This window comes from Protopterus annectens, chromosome 3.part0, assembly GCF_019279795.1.
Source record: "Protopterus annectens isolate FY-2018-M chromosome 3.part0, PAN1.0, whole genome shotgun sequence".
NCBI classification, from domain to species: Eukaryota; Metazoa; Chordata; order Ceratodontiformes; family Protopteridae; genus Protopterus; species Protopterus annectens.
Window position 1 is genome coordinate 1002887786 of NC_056731.1, and position 27310 is coordinate 1002915095.

At 42.8% G+C, this 27310-nt stretch overlaps 1 protein-coding gene across 4 annotated transcripts; it reads right to left on the bottom strand.

Annotated features, from left to right (window-relative positions):
• Window positions 1–1423: 1423 nt before the first annotated feature.
• RBMX (RNA binding motif protein X-linked) lies at window positions 1424–26705 on the bottom strand. 4 transcript variants are annotated; one of them, XM_044065307.1, is made up of 9 exons: window positions 26572–26705; window positions 25928–26054; window positions 25709–25815; window positions 12849–12996; window positions 10554–10661; window positions 10364–10472; window positions 3396–3527; window positions 2747–2838; window positions 1424–2141 (listed from the first exon to the last, which is right to left on the bottom strand). In XM_044065307.1, the coding sequence occupies exons 2-9, from the start codon at window positions 26034–26036 to the stop codon at window positions 1831–1833; spliced, it is 1116 nt and encodes a 371-aa protein (XP_043921242.1). In that variant the 5' UTR covers window positions 26037–26054; window positions 26572–26705; the 3' UTR covers window positions 1424–1830. The 4 variants fall into 4 exon arrangements, with proteins under 4 accessions (XP_043921242.1, XP_043921243.1, XP_043921244.1 ...); XM_044065308.1 differs by having other exon boundaries at window positions 26568–26670; XM_044065309.1 differs by lacking the exon at window positions 26572–26705 and adding an exon at window positions 26449–26515.
• Window positions 26706–27310: the final 605 nt, after the last annotated feature.

Below are 27310 nucleotides of genomic sequence, written 5' to 3' on the forward strand. Positions count from 1 at the left end.
GTAACTAGTAGCCATGACACGTGTTGCCATAGATATAGACTTTTTGCCTTGTTAATATGACTACAGTCACGTTTCTGATTAAGGTCTTTTGATCAACATTGCTTGCCTTGAGAAAAGCCACAGTACTGAAGAAAATCTCCTCTGCTAAACTTACCCTAGTTAAGGATGTTAGCAGCCCCCTAGTTTTAAACTACACAAAAGCCATACGACCTGACCCACCATCACAGATGACTGTAGTTAATGGCTTAGATGCTGTTAAGTCTTTAACAGAAATGCTGACCTAGTAATATGAATTCATAAAGCTGTAGGTAGCAAGGTTAGCTTTCTTGAACTTTAGACTGGTATCTCACTAGCTTTATGTTGGAAATGGATTATCATCATGTGAATGTTTGATACTTATTTCTTGGCAGTGGAACAAACATGAATGTTTGATACTTATTTCTTGGCAGTGGAAGAGAATAGCACCAGCTGTGGAAGCAGCCATTTCGCACCCTTTTTGACAACAAAGCAAAGTTACTAAATCAAGTGCAGGAGGACAAGAAATCAAAGTGTGAGCTCTGTAATGTTATGACAGAAATGCACCAATTTTTCAGCCAGAACATGGTCTTTAAACCACAGGTACCTAAACAAAAAAAACTTTGCCAATATGAGGAAGCACTTCTTGGGAAAGGGGTGGACACGTGTAAAGCTGCACATTAGAACGGTGTATTCTACACTTGCACCTGTTCACATTCCTGTGGCTGCCTCCAGATGAAAGCGAAATGAACAATGCAAGGGCAACATTCCACAACTTTTGCTGTCTAGTTAAGAGTACCAATCTGTGTATGCTGCTAATCATGACTTTTAGAATTGAGTGTCATATGTTCACCAAGTAGAAATGAAATATTTGAGGAACTATTTTGCTTTCCAGCATTACTTTCCAAAGAACAATTTATGCAAGATTTACATTTGTTTAGACTCGAAAGATTGCCATGACATTTAACTAACTGTGCAAGAGTGATCTTCACTTCCAGACTGTTCAGTGAAATTGTTTTGCTTTGCTTACCATATGCCACTTCTTTTCATGACCCTCATCTCTTCTCCGCCTCCAGGAAGAGACTACAGCTTTGCAAACTGTAACATTACAAATGTATTGCTGAAGTTTTTTTTTTTTTTTTTTAATATAAACTGTAGTGTTTGAGGAAATAAATGAGCCTGAAGGACTTTTGAACATTTCTCCTTGAATGGTGAAGGAAAAAAATTGTGCAGACTGACATCCACATCAAGTCTGAATATTTTATGTGCATTTTTAGTTACTGTGATTATGATGCTGGGCAGTGACTTAATGGTGAAGTTATGAAGGTTGTTACTTTTCCACCTTAAAGGAAACAACTGAACATTTAGACATTTACTCCAGAGAGCAATCAATGCAAACTAGTTAAACTTGAGTTTCAACATGAAGACAGTTTATCTCCAGCTATGAGAATGCAGTTTTCAGTGGTACGATTTCAAAATATTTAGCTGTGGGTTATCCTTTTCATAATAAACGAATTGCAGCAGAGGTGGCAAACTTTTCATTTTAGTAAATGTTTACTAAAAGAAACTGATACAAAGAACTGTATACACATGTGCTTCAACTAACATTTATCATGAATTACTACCAACAATATAAAAAAACGAAGCTATGCATTTAATGATCTGCCATAAAATGAGTCACTTTTAAAACAAGTAAAAACAGATTCTTTTCAACTTTTCTTATATGAAAGGGGTGCACAAGTTCCATTTTTTTCTCTTTTCTTTTCACTTAGAGGAACGTAAAACTTTTTTTTGGTCCCAAATCTTTTTTTTTGTTTAGTATCTGCTTCGACCACTGCCCCTATCAGATCGAACTCCTCGACTTCTACCTCTTGGTGCTCCACGACCAGAACTCCTGTATGAATCCCTTGGAGGATAGCCTCTATCCATAGGTGGTGAAGGTCCCCTGTCCTGTCTGGCAAAACGATCACTTCTATCTCCGCGACCACTGGAGTATGGCTCACTGCGGCTGCCAGCATAATGATCTCTGGTGCCACCATATCCATCTCGAGAACTGCTATCGTAACGACTACTTCCACCATATGACGGTGGTGGTCCTCGTGATGATGGAGGAATGCGAGAGTTACCTGCAGGTTCAATGGTCAGGTAATATAGCAATGTTAAATCAAACTGATTTTATAGAGCTGATGTATTCTCAAAAATGAAATTAGCTACTGCACTGTGCATCATTTCTGTCTGGTTTGCTCATTTAGAGACAAGGTTATTTTTATTTTTAAAATCAGCATTAAAGTCTGTGTGAGCTGCACACAGACCACTTCTGTCAGAAGATGCCATCATGGCAAAATCTTGTCTGAATATTTAATAAAGGATTGAGGACAGATGCATATATTTGTTTACTGATGAGCCTTTGTTTTCCAGTACTGTCTGGTACTCTGTATTCTTATCACTGAGTGAAATACGATGCTGTTAAAGCGTCAGAGTCTGCACAATGCAGTGCAGGCATTAGCTGTATACAGAATGTTTGCATGGTCAGATATGCACAGTCAGAAATGAATCTCAGTTTCTTACTGAAAGAGAGACTTAGGAGTAAAAAAAAAAAAAAAAAAAAAACCAAAAAAAACAACCACAAACCAAACTCCCATACAACAGATCAACTAAAAAGCATCCTTAATGCATACCTACACATTTTAAATAAGCTTCAGTAAGCTTGTCTTAATGCATGAAGTCTTACCATAAGAATCATAATCTCTATAAGAACCCCCACTTGGACGATCTGCAATGTAGTCACGGCTATCACGTCCTCCACTGTAACCATCACGATCACTAAAACAAGGAAGGAAGGATTACCAATCAGAGCATAAGCTTCCTGCTGTTAAGCACATTTGCTCATGAGTGAATACCACATTAACTGCCCCGAAGGTATTTTGGACCTAGCCAATAACCAGAGGTCAGAAGTAAGCCCGGTACCTTGCGTCTATGAAGGAAAGACCATTAAAGTCAAGCTCACCCCCTTAGACACTGCCGAAGTTTCTGAATTTAAAAATATAGCTCTTCAACCAACATGCTTAAAATGCTACCAACAGGCATGTAGTCCTTGCTACAACTTTTCAAAGAAAATAGGAGTTAACTACCAGCAGACCATTAAATGCAACATTCCTGTCTGCACAGGCTGCGTCAGTCAACGGCTGCAAATCAGAACACAACAGGTGTTGTGTGTTCCATGTCTTAACTACTATTAGCTTGAATGGGACCGTGCAGCCCACACATTTAGTGGTACAAGTGCAAACATTCACAGAGCGATTAGCACTGCTGGAATCATTAAACGGGCAATTAGTAAAATTTGAAATTTGACTCTAGCAAAACCAGACAGGTCTACCTACCCATAGCCTCTTGATCCATAACCATACTCATCACGAGAGTCTGAACGTCCATAATCACGGTGCGAATATTCTCGAGACCCAGAAGTATAATCTCTAGGTTCCCTCGAACTTGGATAATCTCTGCTGGAGTAACTAAGACAAAAAACACGATATTCAACTTCACTACTAAATTAAAAACAAAGGTGTAACTAAGAAAAAAAAACACTATATTCAACTTTCACTACTAAATTATTAAAAACAAGGTACTCGCACTGTTTGGATATGGCCTTGCCCTCTGCCCCTGCTGCAAAGCTGACTAGTAATTGGTCAGTTTTTCTAAAAGATTTGGTCCTATCCAGATCCGTGCACATCTAGAGCGCAGAATCATTTCCCCTTGTTTTGTGGGTTAGGGAAAAAGGTGAGGAAATGAATGGATTGGTTGAGAGCCACACTGGACACCACTTTAGTAATTAAGGATGGGTTAGTCCTGAGGGAGACCCTGTCAGCATGGAAAAAAAAAAAAAAAAAGGCCTTGCCGAGGTTCCCCAGTGCAGAATTTAGATCCACCTTTGGGGCACCCCATTTTTGGGTTACAAGGCTGAAGGTTCTGTGGTCTAGCAGGTTCCTGCTGAAGTTGTCTGTCAAGAGTTTAGGGAGCCTGGCAGGGATTGTGCTAGCATATTTGCATGGCTGAGGCAGTGTGTCAAAGGGTCATGGTGAACCTGCAGAGAGGATGAGCGAGTCTCTCCCTGCTTGATGTACCACAGCACTGTGGTTTGTTTTGATCACTAGAGGCCCCAGGTTTAAGTAGTGGGTCTGAAAGCTGTCAGGGCATTGAACAGCTAGCATCTTTTTGGTTGATGTTCAGATCTGATTTGATCACCAATTTCCCTGAATGCACCTGCCGTCCAGGAGTGCACCCCCAGGCATAGTATGATGCGTCTGTGGTGACCGTCTGGGCAGCGTGGGAAGTCCCTTGTTACAGTTGCATGCTGCTGCCCACCAAAGAAAATTTTTCCTTAGACAGGGTATTGTAGGTATGATAGTTTCCAGGTCCAGAGTGTTGGGACTCCACTGTAGTTTCCTCATATGCAGTCTGGCATATGGAAGGAGTAGAATGCAGGAGGCCATGAACCCTACAGCTTGCAGGATTTTCCTTGCAGTTAACCGGGTTCGGGTGGCTAGTTGAAAAGAGTAGCCTGTCAGGTAGGCTTGTTTTTCTGGAGTAAGAAAGGCCATCTGAGATGCTGTGTCCAGGCTTGCTCCAAGGAATACAAATGTGTGTGGGAAATAGTATACTCCCAGGGAGAACAGCAGAGCCTTTACAAAGGTCATGTGCTGTAACAGCTTTTCCTGTCTGCCTGAATCAGGCAATCTTCTAAGTAGGTGTAAATTTGAATATTTGTCTGCAAAAAGCAATAGCAGGAGCCAGGCATTTTGTGAAAATTCTGGGAGTAGTGCATAAGCCAAAGGGAAGTGCAGAGGACTTGGTGCATAGATCCTGCCCTGAAACAGACAGTTCCTTTAAGATTCCCCGATTGGGATGTGTAGGTATGCCTCTTAGGTCTAGGGTGGCAAACCAAGCCTCCTTGGAAAAGCATAGGAAGAAGCTGCTAGAGGGTGAGCATCCCGAATTTTAGTATTACCAGAAAAGCGTTTAGGATGGCTAGATAGAGCATTGGGTGCCAGGTGCCCTCTTTTCTGGGGATCAGGAAGGGTCTGGAATAGAAACGTTTGCGTATCTGGTCTGCAGGAACAAGCAGTATTGCCCTCATGAAGAGCAGAAAAAGGACTTGCTTTTTGGCCTCTGCCCACTGGTTTGGAGGAAATTCTGAGAACCCTTTTGGGGTTGGTAGTGCGGGGAAATAAAATTTGTATCCCTGGGACACTGTTAAGAACCCCATCAGTCATTTTAAGAGCCACAGTTGTTTGCATGGAAGGACAGCTTTCCTCCTAGGGGCATAAGCAGGTGGGAGAGGTAGGGGCATAAGCAGTTGGGAGAGGTAAAGGGTGGAGATGTAAAGTCATGCCTTGGTACCAGACAAAAAATTCAATGATACGTGCAATAATTTTGATTTGACATGGTCTGGCAAGGTCTGTTCCTTAAGCCAAGCATGCCTTCTAAAAGGACAGAACCAGTGACTGCTGCCCTGCAAGATGCTTCTAGGATGTGTTAAAGCCACACTGCAAGATGTCCTTAGTAACTTGGCTTGCAGAATGCATAAACTCTTGTAATTCTTTATTTTCTGCACAAGCAGGAATGGAAGATTTTTTTGGTTTGAGGAGTTCCATGGTATGCTGCTATTTCAGCACGTGGATCTGACAATTTAGTGCTCCAATAGCATGAGTTGCGTGTACACTTTTTTACCCCATCTGTCTAAATCTCGGGAATCCGAGGGGGTGGGACTCTTCGCTTCAATTCTTTTTAGTTCTTGGGAGATGACCAAAGAGTCAGCAGTAGGATTTCTGAAAAGGAATTGAGAGGCAGGGGACTCTGTAGTACCAGTCAGGTTTCCTGGGAGCAGGAGGAAGGGTGCCAGGAGTCTAACTGGATTCCATAAAATCATCTAAGGGACAGGAGGAATGGCTAAAGGTCTGTGCTGTGGTATATCTAAGAACCCCCCCCCCCCGCCAAGAGTCCTGACATTCCCATTGGAAATGAAATGCTCCCTTAAAGTATGCAGGGAGCCACCAAATGAAAAATACTTGGGAGGACAGGCAGAAGGAATGGATTCCTCTGCATCAGAACCTTCATAAGCAGAGAGGATTGCATGTCTTCATAATCAGAAACCCCAGTCTCATCGGACTCCTGTTCAGATAAAACTAGGGGGGACAAGTCTTTCTTTTGGAAGGAGTAAGCCTGGCTTCCCCTAATAAGCATAATATGGTCTTAAAAACACAGTAGTTAAGAAATGAAAATGCAAAAGTGTTTGTGTAGAGTATCAGCAGTGCTAAGAACTTAAAAAAAAAAGGGAAGCCTGTGCCTGCTCAGCAGCTCCGGACCAATCGCGGAAGAGTCTCACGGGCATACCAGACTCCAAACGGGTCTCCGTAGCGGCCTACAAATCCACAGGCATCAGGGGCTACAAAAGCCCCTTACTGAGGACCAGAGAACCGATGACTAGCTAATGAAGCGTTATTGGACCGGTGTGGTCTGTCATCCTTACATTTTTTTCAGAAGATCAGTAGTCTACTATGCTTTTTGATCCAGAGCAATAGACAGTTTTCTTATCCAGTTGGTAAAATAAGGGGTTGCATTTACTTTATCAGCTTGTTGATAATGCCAGAATGTAGGACGGTATTCAAGGCCTTAACTCCGCTACCTGAACCTGGCTAATGCGTCAGTAACAAGTTCAAAGAAGCCCAGCAGTTTCAACATACTATTTATCACATGCACAAAATGATACAACTGCAATCTGCTGATTTGCTTCCATGGTATTGTCAGACCAGTTAAAAGTACAAGAACCAAGAATGCAGAAAAGAAAAACTACTAAACCCAAATAGAAATTAAAATCACTGAAAATGCACAAAACTAGGCTCAATGAAATTAAAAAGCAATAAAGCAAGTAAGCAGAAGCATCTAGACAGTCTATCTCAAATTTGGAACAAATCACTACACAGTATCTTAACAGATCCAACTTCGTACACTATGAAAGAAAAATCTTTTACAGCTAATTACCAATATGCCAACGCAAAGCATCAAACTGACTATATAAAAACCAGCTTGAGCCTAAACCACTTCACAATGTTGTGTGCCCAACAAATGCTCTGAAATAAACTACCAAGACCTCTCACCCAAAAGCAAAATTATAGCCATTACAGTAATTAAAATGACTCATTCCCTTTACACCCAGGCCACGTCCCTCACCCCAATTTCAGTCACTGTACTATACAACCTAAAATTTACTTGCTCCCTATTTATTGCATTAACCTCCTAGACTGTTGCCATCATTATGTTTTTACACGCCAAACCATTCTGAATTCATTCCTTCCCCACAAACACTACAATACAGCCAATCCCATCCTACTATAAACATACAGAGTTTACTATCGGCGTGCACAAGTTCGAGAAACCCATTTTTAATTGCTCAGCTCCAATTTTATTTTCTACTGTTAATACCTACAACTGTGCAATACACACGTGCATATACACCCCCCCAAGAATATGCATAGCAGGTTTGCTCCAAGTTACTGCACAATAGTGCCCCCTATACTGAGCCAACAGATATTGCCAAACTGGCAGAAAGGTGTAAAGTTGGCACAATCAATACCGGAGGAATGCCAGGAAAGCTATGGAGTGCATCTTCATGGACCTAATTAACAAGGAAATATGGAATCTGCAAACTCTAGATCCCACTCAATTTGGTTTTGTGAAAGGTATATCATGCTTGCGCAACCTGGTTGTAAGTCAACAGAGCTGTGGATGAGGGCAAGGCAGTGCATACAGCTACCTCAATCTAACAAGGCCTTTGATACCACCATTCCCCATGGAACCCACAGTGTGGAAGTAGTGGACTCCACAAGTTAGACTGCTGACTAGTCACAAGTGGAGTCCCACAGGAATGGCTCTTGGGTCCTCCAGTTTGGCATCTACTTCTCAGAAGTCCAGGCCAAAATGGAGGGACTCTGGATGACCAAATTTGCTGTCAACTGCAAGCTGGGAGCCATTATTAAACTCCCTGTGATGTAAACATCCCACAGAAAGGCCTAGAGACGAATGACTGGTGTCGAAACCATGGCCTTAAGCTTAATAGCAAGAGTTTTCACCCCCTTTCGGGAAAACTCAGTTCTCACTAAATTACCACATCAATGGGAACCCAATGAACACTGAAGGTGGTGATCTGGGGGGACAGGTTTGACAGCAACCTCTCCCAACTACCACACTGCCACTCTGGTCAGAAAGTCCTATGCTGCACACCTCATTACCAAGGGGTTTGCACTCAGGAAGAGAGGTAATCTCTCTCCTCTTCCCTCATTAGGCCAGAGTATAATGCCCCATTTGCATGTACCTCACTAGACATGCAACAAGTACTACACGAGGAGGATCCTTTGCCTTAAACACATGGCCTAGATAGACTAAAAAGCCCAGCTATTCTGCGTCTCATTTAGTCTACGAAGAGGCAGTCTCCGCTTGACTTGCAAAGCCATGTCTGACCCAACCCTGTTAGAAATCCTACATATACAGATCTCTCAAATTCCTTTGTACCACATGCTCCAGAGACCTCAACCTCATTACCACAAACAGAAGATGCTGCAGGGACAGGTTCATAATCTACAGACTGCCCATGCATGTCAGAGAACCCCACTGGCCCTCTTCAGGCAGTATATAGCCAGGGCACTTCTATGGACTATAGGCTTGAAAAGGCTCCAGGGCATGTGTTAATCAAGAGCTGCTTCCTCCTTTACTCTGAATTTGAGCAGTCCCAAGACCCTGCCAGGAAGCTGCTCCTTTATTCTTGAACATCTCCAGTGCTGGACTGAATCTAGGAACTAGAAAGATCCCGAAGGCCGTCTAGCACAATCCTGTGAAGGCAGCAGGGGTGAACTAGGGATGGGAGACTCCCCCAGTGGAAGGTCTTACTTGGTATAGAAAGCAGGAAATTTTGGCAGAGGATGTCTAGCCACAAGAGATTTGGAATGAAAAAGGGAGTGGATGCCCTCCAGTCCCAAGCTTATTAGTACGGAAGTTCTTACCTATCCCCACTAGCATACAGTAGGGAAGAGGTCAGTTTCATCTGTTATCTTCGGTGGCCGTTCAGTCCAGCAAGATGCACCAAGAACACATGGTAAAATGGCCTCTGAAAGGTGCACTGGCAGAAGCCCCAACAGCGCCACAAACAAAACATTACTGGGGTCTGCTGAGCTAGTCCTAGTCTCCCCCTTACATCTCCTTAGAACCATCTTTGGAATGGATGCCCATTGTTGCATCTTTCGGCTTTTCCCGGTTAGGGGTCGCCACAGCAGAACTCTGGTCCGCTAACTGGCAGTAGATTTTTATGTGCCGAAGGAATGCCCATTCACGCATGTTGCCACTCAGAAGACGCTCTGAGAATCGAACGGGACATCTTACTGTGAGGCGACAGCACTACCGCAGCACCACCACCAGTGCCTTGAAATGGATGCCCATGTAGATAAAAAAAAAAAAAAAAATAAAAATAAAAACCCCACACACCATTAACCAAGACAGATTTACATTTGCTCCTGATTACCCAGAGCCTAACTCCTGACTTACAAAAGCCAATGAAAGCTTATTAATGGCAATAAAAGTGAAACAGATCAAGAGTACTTCTCTGCCCTCGAGTGCACAGAACTAAGAATACCCACTATACATCACTGCATTTCTGGTAAGCATCACACCAATTTTGTGAAAGTGCCAGAGCCAGTCAACCAGGTCATGGGGAACAGTGCTCTACCTAGACATATGACCTCTGCCTGTGGGGGGACTTCACTGGGGAAAAAAAAAAAAAAACTGCAACAGTAATCTGACATGCAACCAGAGTTTCATATGTAGTACATTTTTGCTTTAGTTAAGGCAAGATAGTTCAAAAACCCAAAAACGTACATATAAAGAACATCGAATGCCACCAGCAAGCAATCAAGACCAAAAAAATCCCTTATAGCTTGCAAGGTACAAGTAGTCAAGGCTGTAATTTCATTAAACTATTAAAACCTGAAAGTAGAAATTAAGGAAGTCTAATCCATATGTGGAGTTACTATGTGCCAACTGCAAGTAGCTTTGCAAAGGTTCAGCACAGAACACTACAGCCGAGCCACTAAACCAAATCAGTCTCGCACAACTTTTTGAACCATTATTTACAAGGGCTCAGAGGGCTCAGTTTCAGTGTCAACACTAACAAGTTCTGGTGTTCAAGCATGTACATCTTCCTACCTAGTAAAGGGTACAACTGTATTACGAACATCAGTTCAATCACTACCCCCCCACACACACACACACACACACACACACACACACACTATTCAATAACCACCTGTCCCTCATGCTGTAATGGTCATCTCTTGGTGATCCGTAGTCTTCTCTTCGAGATATGGATTCTCTGCGTGGGATACCATAACCATCCCTGTCACGTGATGGTGAACCTAGGAAGAGAAAAAAAAAATAAGGTTCCTGCATCTACACAGACTCAGGAAAGAAAAAAAAAAAGAAAAGAAAATACCCACCTCTACCTCCCACACGTCTAAATGGCTCTGAAAATGGTCGTTTGGAAGGCGGTCCTCCACCTCTAGGTGACAATCCTCTCTTCATCGGTGGCCCACGGGGAGGTGGTCCTACAAAAAAACACATTATTCCAAGGCTTCACAGTCCCTCACACAGGAAACTTTTGAAACTCACCCCACCAAATCACAGACTATCTTCGACAGAAAATATGCCCCCCCCCAAACCAAATCCCAAAGTTGCCAACTTGCACTGATTTAACTGCTGTGTTAGTTGGGATTCTGCCATTGTTACTCTTGCATGCAAGTTACTGAAGGCTCAGCAGAGCATCACTTTGCGAAGTTCATTTAGCAACAGCACAAACTACAGAGGGAAGCTCACCTCAGTGCAAAATTCTGTCTGGTATCCATACTTGCATCTCCTAGTTCAATTTTTTTTTAATGGAACTTCGCAGACTGTATTCCTCTCCTAAGGGGAAGGCCACCCAAGATGCATACTGACCACTCGTTAACTTCACTTAGGTGACTCCTGGGGTAGTTACCATCCAAGCAGTTTGCCAAACAAAAAGTTAAGAGCTCTCCTTTATTCTGGCTATTCCACCCAGGTGAACTGAGGCAATTACACCTTGTTCCGTCTGCCAGGATTAATTTAGTATATAGGCTCCTGCCATAATTAATTTAGTATATAGGCTCCCTATTACAACTCAAGACCTTTGTCATTCCAGGAAGACCCTACAACCACGGCCTGAATATGCACCCTTCAAACTGCAGCCAATTAACTGAGAAGCATTCCAAGACACCAGGACTACACTGTCTATTATATCTCTCCCAGCACCAGTTTAAAAGAGAAAAGCTTTCGCAAGAAGCTACCGCCCAATTGCATAGAAACGAGGATGCATTTAACAAAAACCATCACGCCCCTCCCCCACGTGAAGTCCATGCCTGCAGCTGAACATCTATTCCAATGGCTAAAAACAAGTAGCAAACTTTCTACCCGACTGCATTATTAAGCACCAAGCTGTTTGCATGCAGTTGCAACTAAAAGAACCAGCTGCCCAAGTTGGTAACTACACTGCCAGTCAAGCCTACAAGATTTCTGAAAATTCACGTGAAATCACAACAGGAAAGGCAGATGCTACACCATACCCTCAATATGGGTTCTCAAATCAGTAACTAAAGTCTTGTAGGGATGCTAGACAGCAGTACTGTGTCTTAGTGTCTACGACCCCCCCCCAAAAAACACACCTAGTCCACGTTTAGTCCTTGATCAAGCAGTTACAGTAGTCAAACTCTGGGACCAGGTGTGAAGAATTTTGTGAGGTAACAACTTAGTCTGAAGGACCCTAGAAAAGTAAGGAATGATGCTACCAAAGATGCTCCACAGTCACATTATAAAAATGTCAAGGATGACCACTACAGATAATTTCTGAACTAAGAGAACACCCTCCTCAGCTATAGTACCAGAAGAAAATTGTGGGACTGGTACTTCAGCAGGCATACCAAAATTCCTCAACAGATGGTACAAAATTAAACTGTTTTCCTAAAACATCTTGTGACAGCGAATAGATATAGGCACAGAGTAGACCACCACCAAGAAACGTACACCATTAACAGTTGCAATACAAGGGTGAATTCAAGGGGGGAAAATAAAAGCCTATAAATACAATCTTAATTTTCATATGCATAGCTCATCCAGCAATATTTTGAATACCTTGACAAAATGCACTTTTATAAAACCACCAGTAAATATATACACCACTTTTGCACATACTTTTTCCTATAAATCAAACATACATATGCACAAGTTTAAAACAGCACACTACAGCTTGTTAAACTCAATGTCCATGTCACTAATACTGAAACAGCAGTTGCTGCTAAATAAAATGGAAATGCAACAGCCACCAAGCAGTTTATAATTATGTTCTTGCTTTGCGAAATTATAAAATCCATTGATTATATGCAAACAGTCATATCTATGACAAAAGGCAAAAACAGCTGCTCCCAAAAACAAGACACAGCTGAGACCATTTAAGCACATGTAATGCACAACAAAAACACAGCTGAGACCATTTAAGCACCTGTAATGCACAACAAAAACCTTCAGCTATAAAAAGCACTACTGTGCAAAATGCAAGACTAAATGTATACCCAAACTAACTTCTAAAATTCAACAAACAGTATTTTTTAAATATTTTAAGCTGCAAGCTAAACAGGAGAATAGCATCAATGGCAAACACGGAAACTTAAGTTTTATCACAACACACTGCCATGTAGACATGAATTTCCTTATAAAAAGATTACCTCTAGGACCACCTCTCATTCCTCTTCCTCTAAACCCTCCTCTTGGAGGACCTCGACTTCTTGGTGGTGATACTGATCCACGTCTACCACCATTTTCGAACACTGGTTTTGTAGCCTGCTCCACCTTAATCGGTTTTCCATCTAAAGACTAAAGGGAAAAAAAAAAAAAAAAGTAATCAATCTGAGTTTAGTACAGCTTCCATACACATACCACTGCATGAGAATGAGTGGAAGAGACATACCAACAGACTAGATGGATTCCTATTAGATGACCGAAGAGGCATTCTTTTGAATGGGTCTTGGTCGAACATGAAGACGAAAAGGCAAAATGAAGCTGCATATAAGCAAATTCTTGGCCACGTCCATTACTTTGCTGTTTTCATCACTGTGGTGCAATCAGAGTTGGAATATTTAAGTAGGGGGGGGGGTGTGTGGGGGCTGTTTTAAGCGTTTGAGTTTGTAAGCTTTTGCTTACATGGGGTCAATAAATAAATAGTTTGAGTTTCTAAGCGTTCGATTTAATATAGACCCGACTAGATAAGCTAAAACATCATTTGGCACCGTGAAGCAAATGGACTACACCAGCAACCCAACGGATTTGTGGGAGACTGGAAAGGAGCAGAAAGTACCGCAATAATACTATGGGAGACTGTGCTGCAATACTGGCACCTACAGAGAAGGCAAGAACCCTGTGTGGAGCATGTGTGCTAGAATAGACATACAGCTCTTTATACAGCAAGTATCCAAAAGAAAGTCTTAATGCAGTTGATGCAAGAACAAAGCAAGCCAAGGTGGATGACTAGCAATCATAGGGGAGGATAGGTTTAGAGGAGACAATTCATCGTGGCTACCTGGGTAATTACCTAGCCTTGACAGGGATATCCAGTGAAAGGAACAAACTTTACACAATCAATAAAAACACAACCATCAATAAAAACTCGGAATAAAGAAACTGTTGCAGAAAAAATGAAGTCACGAGGCTGGGAAACCTCCCTCAGAGCAGAGATCCCCTAACAATTCCTCTAAAACCAGCTATGAAGGCAGAATTGCAGCTGCCACCAAAAACCACAGCGCCTTTTATAGCTATGTGACAAACCTCAAAGGCAATACCCTGATTTGCTCAGAGTTACTGCACAATAGCACCTCATACTGAGCCAACAGATATAGCCAACATACTGGCTGACCGATTCAGTGCCAACTTTACCCCAAGGGCCCTATCAATACCAGAAGAAAGCCTGATGCCCATTTCTGTGGCACAGGTAAAAGAGAAGAACACAGCATCCACAGGAACCAAGATCTCTGGCTGTATCCTACACGAACTACAAAATGAACTGGCACCACATCTGTGTGCCCTGTTCAGGCTATGTAACCAACGAATGATGCACTGCTACAGCCATCCCAATGCATAAAGGGGGAGCAACTACAGACCCAGGGAACTACTGCGCCATTATGCAAAGCTATGGAGCGCATCATGAACCGGCTTTGTCAAAGGGGGAGATCCTGCCTGCTGAACCTGGTTGACTTCGAGGCAGTCACCAGGACTGTGGATGAGGGCAAGGCAGTGCATACAGCCTACAACTACCTGTCCAAGGCCTTTGAAACCATTCCCCACTCAGATATAATTGACAAACTCAACTAGGTGCTAATCCTTATAAGTAGGTGGGTTACAAATTGGCTCACAGACCAAACCCACAGAAAGTTGGGGATTCCAAGTCAGGACTGTCGACCAGTCACAAGTGGAGTTCCACAGGGCCCGGTCCTGGGCCCTCTCCTAAGTCCAGGCCACCACAGGAGGACTCTGGATGACCAAATTCGCTGATGACTGCAGTTAACTTCACAAGCGATGCAAGCATCCTACAAAAAGGGCTTCTGAGACCAATGATGGTGTCAGAACCATGGCCTGAAGCTTATCAAAAAAATGTTCCCACAAATTACCACGTTGATTGGAGCCCACTGAATACTGAAGGGGCCATAAGAGATATGGACACCCAGGTAGACTACCACCTCGCATTCAACCACCACTTTGTCACTATGGTCAGAAAGTCCTGTGTGGCACATCTTATAACCAAAGGTTCTCTACCCATCCCTCATTAGACCAATCAAACATAACACCCTGTTTGGCATGTACATGACCAGACACCTACAACAGGTGGAAAGGCCACAAAGTACTTCACAAAAAAGATCTTAGGAAATGTGAGCTGTTCAGTTTTATAGTCTAGAGGTGATCGCTGCCCGGCTTAAAAGCCATGCCAGACCCTACTTACAATGCTACACCTAAAGAACCCCCCCCCCCCCAGAGATCACATTACCATAATTGACCAAACATGCTGGAGGAACAGGTTCATCCCCAAAGACTGCCAATACTCTGGAATAAGCTTCACATTCACATCAAACAGAGCACCTCACTGGCACCCTTCAAGAGAAACCTTGAGTGGATGAGCAACAATCATTCCAGTTGCCCAACTGAATAGGGGCACTGAACATTGGGTGGCATGGCCCCTTGTAAATTTTTTTGGGGATAGGCTTATAAAAGGCTCCAGGGCCATTAGCGTAGCACACACCTATGAACAGTCCTTCCAATTTCCGTCATCAACAGTTTGTACATGGGTACATCTGTTCTGCTTACTCTGGCAAATGTTTCTTGTATTTATCAGGTAGAACACAAGTTTCCAATCTCCTTTTTCAGACTAAGCCTGGCGCAGAGTCCCACAGTTAGGCAATGTAGGCTGAAGTATTCAGACCATGGCCCACAGGAAACACCTTAATCTTCAGCATTAACTACTTTGTGTCAGTTGACTGTGCTCAACAGAAAACCCACACCAGTGAGGCAAAATAATTTCAGAACTCCTCGCCAAATAAGTGGCACACTGGGGATCATAGCCATCATAAATATTGAAAAACTAAACCGAAACACGGAAATGCAAGCAACCCACTACCAAGTTTAAGTATAACTATTTTATTTCACATTTCTTTACCAGGACAGTCTGACTGGACACGTCCATTTTCAGACGGCTGGGGAGAAAAGCTCCAGAAACATTCAAAACTTTTTAATACAAACAGATGTACACAAGCTACATATTTTTACACAGATGAAAAATCACTGGATTTACAAGTTAAAGGTGTAGGCAGAAGTCCTCACGAGTACGAGTGATGGTTACTCTGGATTAATACAAGGACATAGCTATATAATTTTTTTTTAATATTGAAATCAGACTTTTTCGAGGTAGTGTGTTCAGATGCAAAATTAGCAGGAAGAGAATCAAGTTTTTCCTACAGAGTTAGCAAACAAGACATTTTCCGGCTGTGTCGTTGGATTTGACAGTATGAACTAGTAGTCTTTTCAGATGAGCAAAGTGTGCCAAGGTTACTGTATGGGGTGATTAGGTTTGTTTAGTGTGGATCTATTATCTGGTTGGTAAAGGACATTGTGCAACTATTAGTTGGTTAACCTGAAGTAGGTTAGGCAGTTCAAGCCATCCTACTAAATTTAGATTAAGACAGTAATGAGTTGTGGGCTGCACCAGTAGCAAATCCAGCAATGTGATTGTAGCGGCTAGAAAGTCTGTCAGTTTTGCCAAGGTTTTTTTTTTTAATAAGAGTGGAAGTATAGAGGAGAGTGGCGGTGTATACGAAGAATGCAGATCAAACTTAAGCTCATCTACTATAACTCCTTAAGAGAGTTTGGTTGAGGAATCTGGTGAAATAGCAGTGTTTGATTTTAATGCAAATGTTGCAGGTGAAGACTTGCAAGTGGGGGAGAAAAAGTAGTAGTTTGGTTTTATTAGGATTTAACATGAGACAACGGTTAGAGCGCCAATTTTCAACTGATTTTTTTTAAAGTATTTTGGGACAGAATCTGTAGATGAAGTGTCTAAGCATATTAAGTGGAGTCATTGGCATATTGAATGCATGTTGCATTTGGAATGACCTTCTGCAAATCAATTAATGAAAATGGAATAGTGGACCTAATATGGAGCCTTGGGGTACTGAGAGGGTGATGGGTAAAAGTGTGACAGTTTGCTCTGCCATAGGACAACCTGTTGTCTTATCACAGAGATAAGACTGAACCCACTGAATGGCCTGGTCATCTAGGGAAATGGATTTCAATGCGAATACTTCGTGGATTACCATATCGAAGGCTTTCCAAAGCTAAAGAAACACAGCTGAGGAAAGTGTATTACTGTTTCGGTGTTGGTTAATGACAAGAAGAGGAGGGCCAAGGTTGCATCATGGAATGGTCTAAGCTTTGGTTAGGTAGGTTCTGTAATAGTTTTTCTTGTCTAATATTCTGGATTTTTGTTTTATTTCTTAGCCAACTAAATTGATCTGCGGGGTTTTTTTGTGCTCTGTGAAGTGGCCCAAGCCATATTTCTAAGTAGCATTTTTTCTCTTGTTTCATTTGAGAGCCAAGGAGCAACTTTTGTTTTGGTTCTATGCATGTGTGTCAGATTTATCACTTGTCTGTCCAAGTGCCATCGACCTAAGTGTGGCAATACTTCTCTCCACCATAATGAGCTGGACCACTGACCCACCCAATCATCCAACATGCAATCCTAATGTCCACCTTTTTCCTTTAACTCAAGGCCCCCCCAGATTCCACAGAGAACTTCAAACTATAAAAATACACCTCCACAAAAAAAAAAAAAAAAAAAAAAGACCCCTGTCTTAGTAACAACCAGGCTCCTTTTCTCAGTGCCATGGAGCCACCAGTCTCTCACCCTTATTACTAATGGAAAGGCTAAAGAAACTCAGAAGCATGGAATGAAGTTCATAGGTTCAGTTAATACTGAGACCGTCTTGCCCAGGAGAAACACGGACACCACCCCAGGACTGAACTTGCGGCCACCCCTCCATTGATCCAGATTGCATCTGAAGAGCACCAATAGGCTCCGTTTCATGTAAAATGGAAGCTTTTTCCAGAGAAGATTGTCTCTGGGAGATAACGCGCTCTGTTCCAGTCAAGAAACAAGAAACTAAGAAAATAGGTTATGATCCCAAGAGATTAGAGGGTACAATCCCTACAGCGAGCTCTCTTGCAGTTTGATTTACGAATATGTAGCATTCCCATCAATGTATATGCCCTTTTTATTGTGGTGACAAGGTTTAGGTCCCTAGAGCGTGTAGCTCTGAGGGACTGGGATTTCTTTAGGTGTAGCATGTCCAACAGCTCTGGGTTTGACATAGCTATATATGTCAGGCAGAGATCACCTCAGCATAGGCGATATGCTACTGAGTAAAGCTGGAGTTTTCAGGCTTGTCAGTGTAGGGCACCTGTCTGAGGCCAGTAATCCTCTTTGTGAGGTACGTCTGTAGCCTTTCCAGCTGCTGCAGATGTCGAGGTACATTCCAAAAGGGGCACTGTAAACTAAGAGTCAGAGTGTTGAGTAGAGGGGAACAATGGCCTCTTCCTAGACGAGAACCCTTTTGCGGTGTGCCGCATAGGATTTCCTGACTTCTGTGGCGATGTGATCATACTGTCCACATGGGCCCCCAGGTCTCACACATTTGGAGTCGAGTAGACTGCTATGTAGTTCATGTGTACAGAGTTTTTGCCCAAGGAGATGACAATGTCCTTTTTTGCATTGAGCTTGAGGCCATGTCTCTGGCACCAGGCATCTGCCTCAGTGAGGCCCTTCTGTAGATGTCCACATCATTTGGGGACTTAACTATGGCTCCTAGTTTGCAGTCATCTGTGAACTTATATTAGCCAAAGACCTTCTGTGCTAGCCTGTACTTCAGAGAAGTAGATACCAAACAGGAGAAGTCCCCAGGATTGAGCCCTGTGGTACTCCACTTGTCAATGGTTTGAAAGCTGCAACTTTTGTTGTGTGGGTTACTGTCAGTGATCCAATTGGTGTACCATCTTGTGACGTACAGATTTGTACATAGTTTGAGTTTAGCTATAATTCCAGAATGGGGAATGGTGTTGAAAGCCTTGGCGAGGTCAAGATAAGCTATGTGAACCACCTTACCCTTGTGTAACTAGAGCGTTTGCCAAAATATTTTAAAGTTGTTTACAACACAAAATGTAAGTTTACAATGACTTATAAAATACAGTTGAAGACCTAGAACCTGAAGAATACTACCACTATGCCCACGAGTTTGCCATTTATACTTTCATAGCCCCCACAGTTCCAGAGATATAACCATTTGTTTGAAGCGAGTCCAGCTAGTAAATCTGGGAATTTTGAGGCAATGTTGCAATTGCCTTATGTACACAGACAACCCTCTCCTCCCTCCAACAAACTCTAATAACATGTGAGAGATGCAGTTACACAGCGAAACTGGAGGCAGAGCTCTCCCAACCCAAGACTGGCACAGTCAGTTGGAAAAGGTAACCACCCACACCACAAATAGTCTCACACAGACCTATTGCATCTGCATACCCAACACAAACACACAAAACATACTCAGGAGGCTCCAAATAAAAATCTGCCTAAACAGCAAAGACCTCCTAAGCAGATATCCAAGCAACAGCCACCCCTCAACAATACCCACGAATCACATCTCACAAAATCAGTACGCCTCAGTCACAGCCCTTTAAGGCCAAACACACTTGTTATAGGAGACTATTGTCCGGCACACTGACGTCCCGCTCACCAGACTGAACAAGAAGGTCACAGAAAGCTGCCTGTCGGGTGCCAGGATCCACCACATAACGCAAGCACTCAGGTCACTCCAAAGCAAGTACAAGTATGAATCAGCTTGTGAATGACCTGAGATGTACCTCCCTGGGCTACATGAAGAGACAGAGGAGCTCTGACCATGTAGCCCAGGCTGGTATGACCCTGACCTTGAGTAGCATCTTGCACTCACCAAGAATGATGCCACAGTATAGACAAAATTATCAATTTCAACAATTGGCTAAAGTATTGGTGTCATTCAAAGGGGATCCAGTGTCTGTCAGCCTGGGATGACATGCTCGACAAGCCAAGTTGCTTAGCTAGGGACGGCTTGCACCTGTCACCCTTAGGCTTTCGTATACTGGCCAAGGCTCTTGCCACCCCCATAGTGCCTTTTTTAGGCAAGGCTCAAAGGACAAACCCACCTCCATAGACAACCCAAGGATATAAAATACTAAAGGTAATGCTACTCAATGCCAGAACTCTAAACCTCAAGATGCACGCACTCGAGGCTCTCCTCAGTATGGAGAAAATCGATGTGCAGTAACAGAAACCTGGTTCAAGGGTCCTGAGAGCACCCCAGCACTACCAGGTTATAACACATACCATGCGTTTCGGCCCCAAAACTCAGACAGAAGCACAAAAGGAGGGGGAGTAACTATATTCAAAGATACCTACACCTCCAGGTTAGTGGTACTGCACGAAGCATCGGAAACCATCCATGTGCAACAGCGGGCAAAACTGCCTTTCAGTTTGTAGCCTGCTACAACCCCACTTGGCATTCCTGAGAACACTGGAGAATATGAAGGTCTCCCATTGGGAGACTTCAACTACCCAAACTGACTGGGAAAACTACTCAAGCCCAAACACCCTCGCCCAACGGGTTCCTTGAATTTATAAACTCCAACGCAATGGAACAACTGGTCACCACTCCCACAAGAGGGAACGTATTGGGGATTCTATGTTCCACACCAGAGGTAAACCCCTCACTGGCAAGATCAGACCATAAACAAATTTCCTTGGACATCTATATCCCGTCCCCACCCCCAGCCAAGGAAATCACTGTAAAGAATTTCTCAAAAGCCAACTTTGCACCTAAAGACCGAGATGGAATCCTTCAAAGCACCTGGGCCAGAGGATAAGCAGAATCCATTACAAATGCATTCTATGAGCACCTGCAGGAATGCATGGATCGTGCTATCCCAAATAAAACCAAGACTCAGTCCTCCAAAAACAGGAGACAGGTCTGGTGGACCCTGGCCATAAATAAGCTATATAACAGGAGGAAGCTACTACATGACTGAGCAAAATCCCAAAAAGGGAAGGCGTCTCTTATCAGTATTAGCAAGAAACTTTGATTCCTCATAAAATCATCAAAGGCCAGTTTTGAAAGAAAAATTGTCCTAGACACTAAAGATAATCACAAGGCCTTCTTATGTCAGGAACATGGGCGGAAACTTCCAGATATGCTCTTACTTGTTGCACAACAGTACAAAATATACCGAACCTACAGACATAGCCAACATCCTGGCAGACAGATTCAGCGCAAACTCACCCCCCCAAAGGAGCAAATGCCTATCCCAACTGAATGTAACCTCCCTGAGATCAGATGCACAGGTGAAAGCTGCCCTCTCCAAAGCAAAAACACACAGCATCTATGGGACCGGACGGTGTCCCAGGCTGTGTCTTTCATGAGCTCCAAGAACTGAACCCTCACATTAAGTCACTGTTCAAACTTAGCCCTACTACAGGATATGTACCCAAAGAATGGCGTACAGCTACAGTGGTCCCACTCCACAAAAAGTGGTGCCACAACGGACCCCAGAAACTAACGCCCCATAAGCCTGACTAGTCTGGTCTGTAAAGCTATGGAGCGTATACCCACTCTGGCATCATAAATAAGCTTACCAGCTGAAATATCAACCCCTACATCACAAGATGGGTTGCAAACTGGCTCAGAGAGAACCCACGTGGTCAGAATCGCAGGTGCCATGTCCAAATCCAAACCAGATACAAGTGGCGTCCCACAGGGCTCAGTTCTGGGACCTCTCTTGTTCGGTATATACTTCTCCGAGGTTCAGGCTAACACTGGGAGATTATGGCTGACAGTTCGCAGATGACTGCAAACTGGGGGCCATAATAGAGTCTCCAGCTGACAGAAGCATCCCCCAAAAGGGTCTCCATTAAGTACGGAAAAATAAGAGATTTGGGGACCGACGTAGATAGTAATCTCTCCTTTGATAATCACGTTGCCAAAGTGGTCAGAAAGACCTTCTATATACCCATCTTATCATGAAATGATTCGCATCTAGATCAAGAGAGGTCATTGTGCCCCTCTACTAGTCACTAATCAGGCCATAATTGAATACAATGCCCCTTTTGGGATGTACCTTACCCGACACCTGCAGCAACTGGAGAGACCCTAAAGTACCTCACCAAGAGGATCATGGGCTACAAACAGGTGTCCTATGCAATTCGACTAAAGAAATTCCAGCTCTACTCAGTTGCTTACCGCCTACTCAGAGGCGATCTATGCCTGACGTACAAAGCCATGTCAAACCCAGAATTAATGGACATGCTCCACCTCAAAAAATTCAAGTCCCTTAGAGCTACACGCTCCAGGGACCTAAACCCACAGCACAAAAATAAATAGGACATGCTGGAGGGACAGATTCATTTCCCAGAGGCTCCCCTCACTCTGGAATAGAATCCCAATTCATGTTAGACAAAGCCCCTCGCTCACCCTCTTCAAGCAAAATTTGGACGCGTGGATGGGAAGTCGTAAATTCGCCCCTGGGATCTCTCCTGTTTCCCTGCTAGACAGAGGCATAATAAACTAATCTTAAAAGGGTACCTTCTGTGACCTACTTTACAGAGGCACAGTAGGCTAATCTAATAGGGAGGCGGAAGACAAATACACTCTGGCTAGGCTTACAAATGCCCTAGGGCAGATATTCTAGGCTTATAAATGCCCTAGGGCAGATATTCTAGTATTTACCTATGAACCTGAGAGAATAATTTGATCAAAAGGCTTAGACTCTGCCCATTCAAAATTACAGTGCAATCTTTCTGAGCTCTACTAGAGCGAATGAGTTAAGCAGCAGTACCTTGAATTTATCTAGAAAGTATATCACGTTAATTTTGACACTTGTCGAAAAAATGCCCAAAAGGGGTGGCTAATCCTTTACCAGATGTAGACCACCTCTGGCAAAATAGCATGGACCATCGACCATTGCTTTGCAGGTTGACTGATAGCAGACCACTTGGACTGAATCCAGAAGCTAAACCAATTAAGTCAATAAGTTTTTTTCTGTACTACTTAAAGCCAGGCTCATATGTGCCTATGATAATATCTCTTCTTACAACCCAGGGAGGCACATCTGAAGTCACGCACCCCCCCAGAGACCATTATTCAGGTACTTGTGTTGAAAGGAACGTTTCTCAAAATGGAGTCCTCTACGACCAATAAAGTAGGTCTTGTGGCATTATGAATTAAGGACTTATCTACTGCAATACTGGTGTATGTGTGCTTTTGTTTCCTATTAAGTGGCTTCCACTTGGGAGGCGGCCTCTGATCTTTTGGTACTAGTGAGCACCTCACACACTTAAGTGTCTCCCATGTCCTAATATGGGAAGTGTGTATGTGCCAACCCGTTTGGTATTCAATTTATCCTTATGTGAGAATCTTGCCTCCAATTTCACAGGGTAACCACATCTTTCTCAAAGTACTGTCAGTATACATGAGACAATTGCTACACTGCCTCAGGATGTCTGTTTTATCAGGCTAGCCAGAGAGATGGCAGGAAAACTGCCCGACCACGATAGCAGGCTCTCACTGCATGCTTTATTAGTAAAGAAACCTGGTTAACTTGAAAGAAGATGGACACATACTTTGTGTAGGCCAAAGATGACCAATAAGGCAATCCAGCTCCGTGTGTTTAAAATCTGTTCCCTAGAAATAAGTCAAACTTTTTAAAGCACTAATAAAAACACACGAACAGAACCGACCTGCTTCAGACTCGGTTGCACTCAACACTGCAACATTCCACCCTCACGGGTTTCTTAGAATCAAGTAGGTAAATCCCGGCCCGCTCTCCTGCTCCCGCCGGGGCGCCGCGCTCGCCGCCCCCCTCCCTCCCCCTATTCCCCACCCGCCCACCTACCTCTACATTTATGTGATCATTAGGTCCACCCTCTTACCTCCACCCAATCGCAACAGTCCCTAGCTTCTCTCACTAATCTAAACAAGGCAGCTCCCCCCCCCACACACCATGGTACACTCTTTACTTCTCTCTCTCTCTTATAATGCTCTACTACTTATCTACTACCTACCTGTAGCCACGATACGATACCCTAAACCCTGCAGACGCCTACCTACCCAACAGTCAAACCTCCTGTACCCCCATGAATAATTAAACCTCCAACTAATACTTTTAACATTAAAGATCCATATAGAGATGGTGACATCCACCCCAACCCTGGTCCCTCCATTAGTTCACAACTTACATGCTTTGCTAGATCACTCCCCTGACATCATGTGTCTTACTGACCTGCTGGCTCTCTATCACTAAGGGGATGGGGAAATCATCACACCTGGGTATAACATCCTCAGGGCAGATAGAGTTACAAGAAAGGGTGGCGGAATAAACACTAAACCCCCCTAGACCGGAGCAAAATTCTTCAGCTTAGAAACTCAACTAAATTTTGCTGGCTTCAACCACCTCCCTCACCCAGGCAAAATCTTTCCCCCCCACACCTGCAACACTCATGGATAATCTTCCCCTCGCCGCAACCTCACCCATGGATAACCAACACCCCTTCAACTTACCCACCTCCACCTTCTCTTCTACATCCGCTCCTCCTAAAAAACTCAAACCAACTACCTTATCTAACTCCCAACACAACAGCCGCATCATACATAGCACCACCACGCTTCTTTCTTTTTGTTAATCAACCGCAACCGCAAAAATAAATAAAAAATTCTCTCTCTGCGCCTTTTCGACCTCCATCGAAGCCTTTGATATGGTTAACCACAATCAACTCCTCCTCACTGGAAACATTCAACCTTAGCAGATCCACCATAAGTTGGTTCTTCCCAAAACACCCTGCATCCATATGCAGAATGACTCACCCTTATTTGTTCTGATGACTCTCTCACCAACCTCCAAGCTACCACCCAAATCTGTTTTTACTTATTCTTTCTTCCCTCTCCAGCAAATCCCTCCCAGTCTACATCCCCCAGCACCCTAACCAACCTTTGTTGTCTCTGCAACAAATGTACCAAAAAATCTCCAGTCACCCACACCAAACTACTCGGGGTGACGATAGACCATAAACTAACCCAAACCACGCCCCTCGAACTCATCTCCTCTCCACCCTCTCCCCTATCTCCCCCATATTCTCCTTCCTTCACAGTCACCATTTAAAAAACCTAGAACACTAGGTTGGTGTTAGAATTGAAATGTTCTTAAACTCAACCAGCTTACTGAGGCATTCAAATCATTAAACATCCTGATAAAAAACCCTCACTAAATAACATTCTTACCTCCCTATTCTATCTGTCGTCCCTCAGGTCATCCAAAAGTATAAAGACTTGGAACTCCCAAGCAGCCTTAGACAAATGACCACTCTGGACCAATTTAAAACTCACCTCCAAGTGTTAATCAACTTTTTTTTTTCCCAGGGTTTTTTTTTAACTTATTGTGTTCTTATCCAGTATTACATGTTTTATTCCAATTATTGTACTAAATGTCTAACTTATATTGTATTGTTGGAATATGTGCAGCTTTTCTCCCCGGGCCTCCACTGAAAACGGATATGTATCCAGCTGGACTATCCCGGTCAACAAATGTAAAATAAAATAAAATAAATAAAAATAAATTTCTTGCAAATACCAAGTTAGTTGCTCTAGCTGTTAACTTCACAGGAGCGATGATTTTTTTTAAAAACTGATCATGCACTCTAAAAAATATATGAAACAGAAAATTCAAATACCCATCATTGAAATTCTTAGTGGATTAGGCAGGAAAAAAAGCAAAAGCACTATCCGTGAAAGCACAGCTACCACCACCCATGAGTAATATCAATAAATACAAACATTAAAATGGTTCGGTAGTACACTGTTACACCACTCAAACCTTACCCCATCAACAAAGGTTGCCCTTTACAAGCGCTTACTTTATCAAAAGCGGCATCCATAAAGACCCAAACGTAGAAGTTCCAAGTACTTTACATTACCTTGCCATCCAAGTCTCTGGCAGCATTCTTTGCATCAGAAGGGCTTTCAAACGTAACGAAGGCAAATCCCCTTGACTTGTTCGTTTCACGATCCTTCATTAACAGTACTAAAACAATATTGCAAAATTACATCCAACGCAAAAACATTTTCAAGCTACATATTTTTACAAATATTTAACGAGATATACGAAATGCTAATGTACATGACTGCACACTTACTATCTGCAATTTTCCCATATTTACTGAAAACCGCTTCAAGAGCCTTCTCGTTGGTTTCTCTGTTCAAACCACCAACAAACAATTTTCCTGGGCGATCGGCCTCAACCATGCTGCCGGCTACCTTGGACTGCAATAACATAAACAAGAAACAATTTTACAATAATGAAGGCAATGCTCGTTTACACAAATAGCAGCTTCTATAATACCACACTTGCAATCTACGTTTTGATCAAACCGTAACGAACAAATAAAGATGAGCAGTTAAGGACCTACTGTCAAACTACACAAAATGGCGGACTCCGGTACTTCTCGCTAACCAATCACATTAAACATCAAAACTCCCACGAATAAAATACAAAATTAAAAGCCAGCATACGAGAACATGGCGTTATAAAATACACCAAGCGTACAAATAACCCATACAACAAAACAAAAAAAAACAAAAAAAAGGAACTAGGCTGGCTCTGTATGACATGTGAGTTTCCGCACCAAGCGAAAAAAAAAGGCGACAGAGACACTACCTTCACCGACTGAAAAATAATCGAAGCCTGGACACACTCTCCTAACGCTAAACTAGAACACAAGTCGAAATGCTACTTAACCAAAGCAGTTATATAAAAATATAAAATAAAAACCTTACCTACCACAACTCACGATACAACAAACCGGCGCAAGCAACCAGCAATCACCGTGAAGAGCAGACGGGATGACGTCACGCACACAATTAGGCCCGTAACGATTTTCCGCACCCTATAACTATGGGTGCTTACGAAGTCCAAACGTAGTTTTAATTATAATTTCGGCTCCGATATCGTGAATGGCTTTTTTTTGTGATGCTAAACGTCACGTAGCGTGATTTATATTTTGTGGGCAAAGTGTTGAAAAGTTTTTGTGAGTTGTATCATTTTTAACCAAACTATTTTGAGTTTCGCAGTCCCTTCAAAGAACGTTTCAAACTATAATTTGTTAAATGAATTGGTCTACAAAAATAAAACGATACAATAAATACTATGTTTTATCTTAACAGTAGCTCATTACGAGGAAAGTTCCACATTTTGAGTCGTATAAATTGCACGTCCCAGGTCCCACACGGTTTCAAGTTGAATGGGTTTGTCAGTCTTTTTCTTTTTGTTAAAAGTGTCCATTGTAATAATGCTGCGTCATATCTTAAAATTCATCACTAGATCTTATTATAAATGAATTGCCAATAGGTCACTTGACAATTAGTGTGTTATTTTTTTGGGGGGGGGGGATTCGGAAATGAGAACCATTGTCCAGTGAAACGGTTTAAGCCACGTTTTGAGATTACTTGTTAAAGCTGTTAGTAATTGTTGCACATTGATTAGTTAAAGTCACATTATGAGAGGTACTGAAATTGCAACA